This window comes from Trachymyrmex septentrionalis, unplaced genomic scaffold (genome assembly GCF_001594115.1).
Source record: "Trachymyrmex septentrionalis isolate Tsep2-gDNA-1 unplaced genomic scaffold, Tsep1.0 scaffold69, whole genome shotgun sequence".
NCBI lineage: Eukaryota > Metazoa > Arthropoda > Insecta > Hymenoptera > Formicidae > Trachymyrmex > Trachymyrmex septentrionalis.
In genome coordinates this window covers 1,098,199-1,099,757 of record NW_017305873.1, presented here as the reverse complement: position 1 = coordinate 1,099,757, position 1,559 = coordinate 1,098,199, and the positions used below count along the sequence as shown (strand labels likewise).

At 37.7% G+C, this 1,559-nt stretch overlaps 1 protein-coding gene across 1 annotated transcript in view; it reads right to left on the bottom strand.

The window, feature by feature from the left end:
* Positions 1–386, bottom strand: part of LOC108753331 — a 21,149-nt gene extending 20,763 nt beyond the window's left edge. Inside the window, exon 1 of the mRNA XM_018494820.1 lies at positions 109–386. Within this exon, the coding sequence (XP_018350322.1) occupies positions 109–118 (10 nt within the window). The 5' untranslated portion in view covers positions 119–386. The remainder of the gene's footprint in view (positions 1–108) is intronic.
* Positions 387–1,559: the final 1,173 nt, after the last annotated feature.

Below are 1,559 nucleotides of genomic sequence, written 5' to 3'. Positions count from 1 at the left end.
ACACACACACACACACACACACACACACACACACACACACACACACACACACACATATATATATATATATGTATACATATACGCATATATATTGTCGGCTTCTCTCACCTCTCACCATCTGTACTCCAATACTCCCGGAGTCCCGGTCGTCTCGCGAGAAGTTCTTCTCTATGATCGCCGCCGTTTTTTTTTCTCTCCTCCTTTACGACGCCGTCGGTCCTACGGAACTGCGTGCGGAAACTAATGCTCTTTCTCTCTTCCTCTCACCGCCGTTAACCACCGATGCACCTGAGAGACTTGGAGAACAAGGCAAGAACACGATCTTCGCTCGTCGAGCGTCCCGCGCGGACTGATCGGCGCGGGCACCGACGCTCGCGCGCCTCCGCTTCGACGTCGACTGCAGGCAGCCTCGCAGCGCGGTCGTCGCGGATGGAAGGGGTTGCAGCCGCCGTATTTTATCGGGTTCGTTTGCTCGCCCGCACGCAAAAGGAATCGTCGGCGATTTTCAGCTAATTAATTAATTTTCATTAATGCATCGAATTTAGACGTTTCGAATCTGAAGCTTTAGACTTTTGAGGAATGGCGTAAATCTCGGGATTTTTTACGGACTAACCAATGCGATAATCAATGCTTGCTGAAGAAACAGTTATTTGTTGCAGTTAATGGTCGCTGATGAAATAATTTCTTATTCGTGATAACGATCTGTGATAATCGATCGAAGATAATATAGAGAAACAAAGTACATTATTACAGCAAACGCGAGTAGAGATTCTCGGTAACGAAACTCTTGCCATCTCCGCCGTATTTGTTTCTCAACATCAAGTCTTCTCCGATGGCAAAACCGCATTGTATGTTCCACATACAGGCCACATGTTTCTCGCGTGCTGGCCACACGTCGAGCCAAAATATCGTACGAGGCGCGTGCCGGCGAGAGTTCTTTTTCCGATTAAGATCGTCCATGCCCCGCTCTAATTATATATTTCTAATTACCATATTACCATTATATGTGTATGTCCCGAGAGTGTCCCGAAATTAGCGAATCAGAATATTACAGTAAGAAAGTTTTTAAAAGATAAAATAAAAAAGTTATTTGTAAATTTTTATTTTAAGCAATAGTTTATGAAATAATAAAGGTTCAAATATGACCAATTACTACGTTTAAATGGAAGAATATTTGTCCCTATTAATGTACTTTTAAGTCAATTTGCTCATTACTGAATTAATTATTAATTATTGCTTTAATTTTGTTTGCTTGAAATCAATATCGGTTTTTCAATATTTCTTTTTCTTATAATATTTTTTAATCTAAAAAATATTAACATTTTATAATATTTTTAATAAAAATTAAAAAAGTATTTTTTTTGTTCTCTATTAATGTGCCCTCAATCTTTATGCCTATCTACATCTGCCTAGCTTGAATATTGACTCATTTTAACATATTATAATACTAAAATAGACGTAAACTATTTAATAGATAGATTTAAACTATATAATACATGTAAACTATTTAATTTAAATAATTGTATAAATAATTATTTTAGTTATACTTACAATTTCAA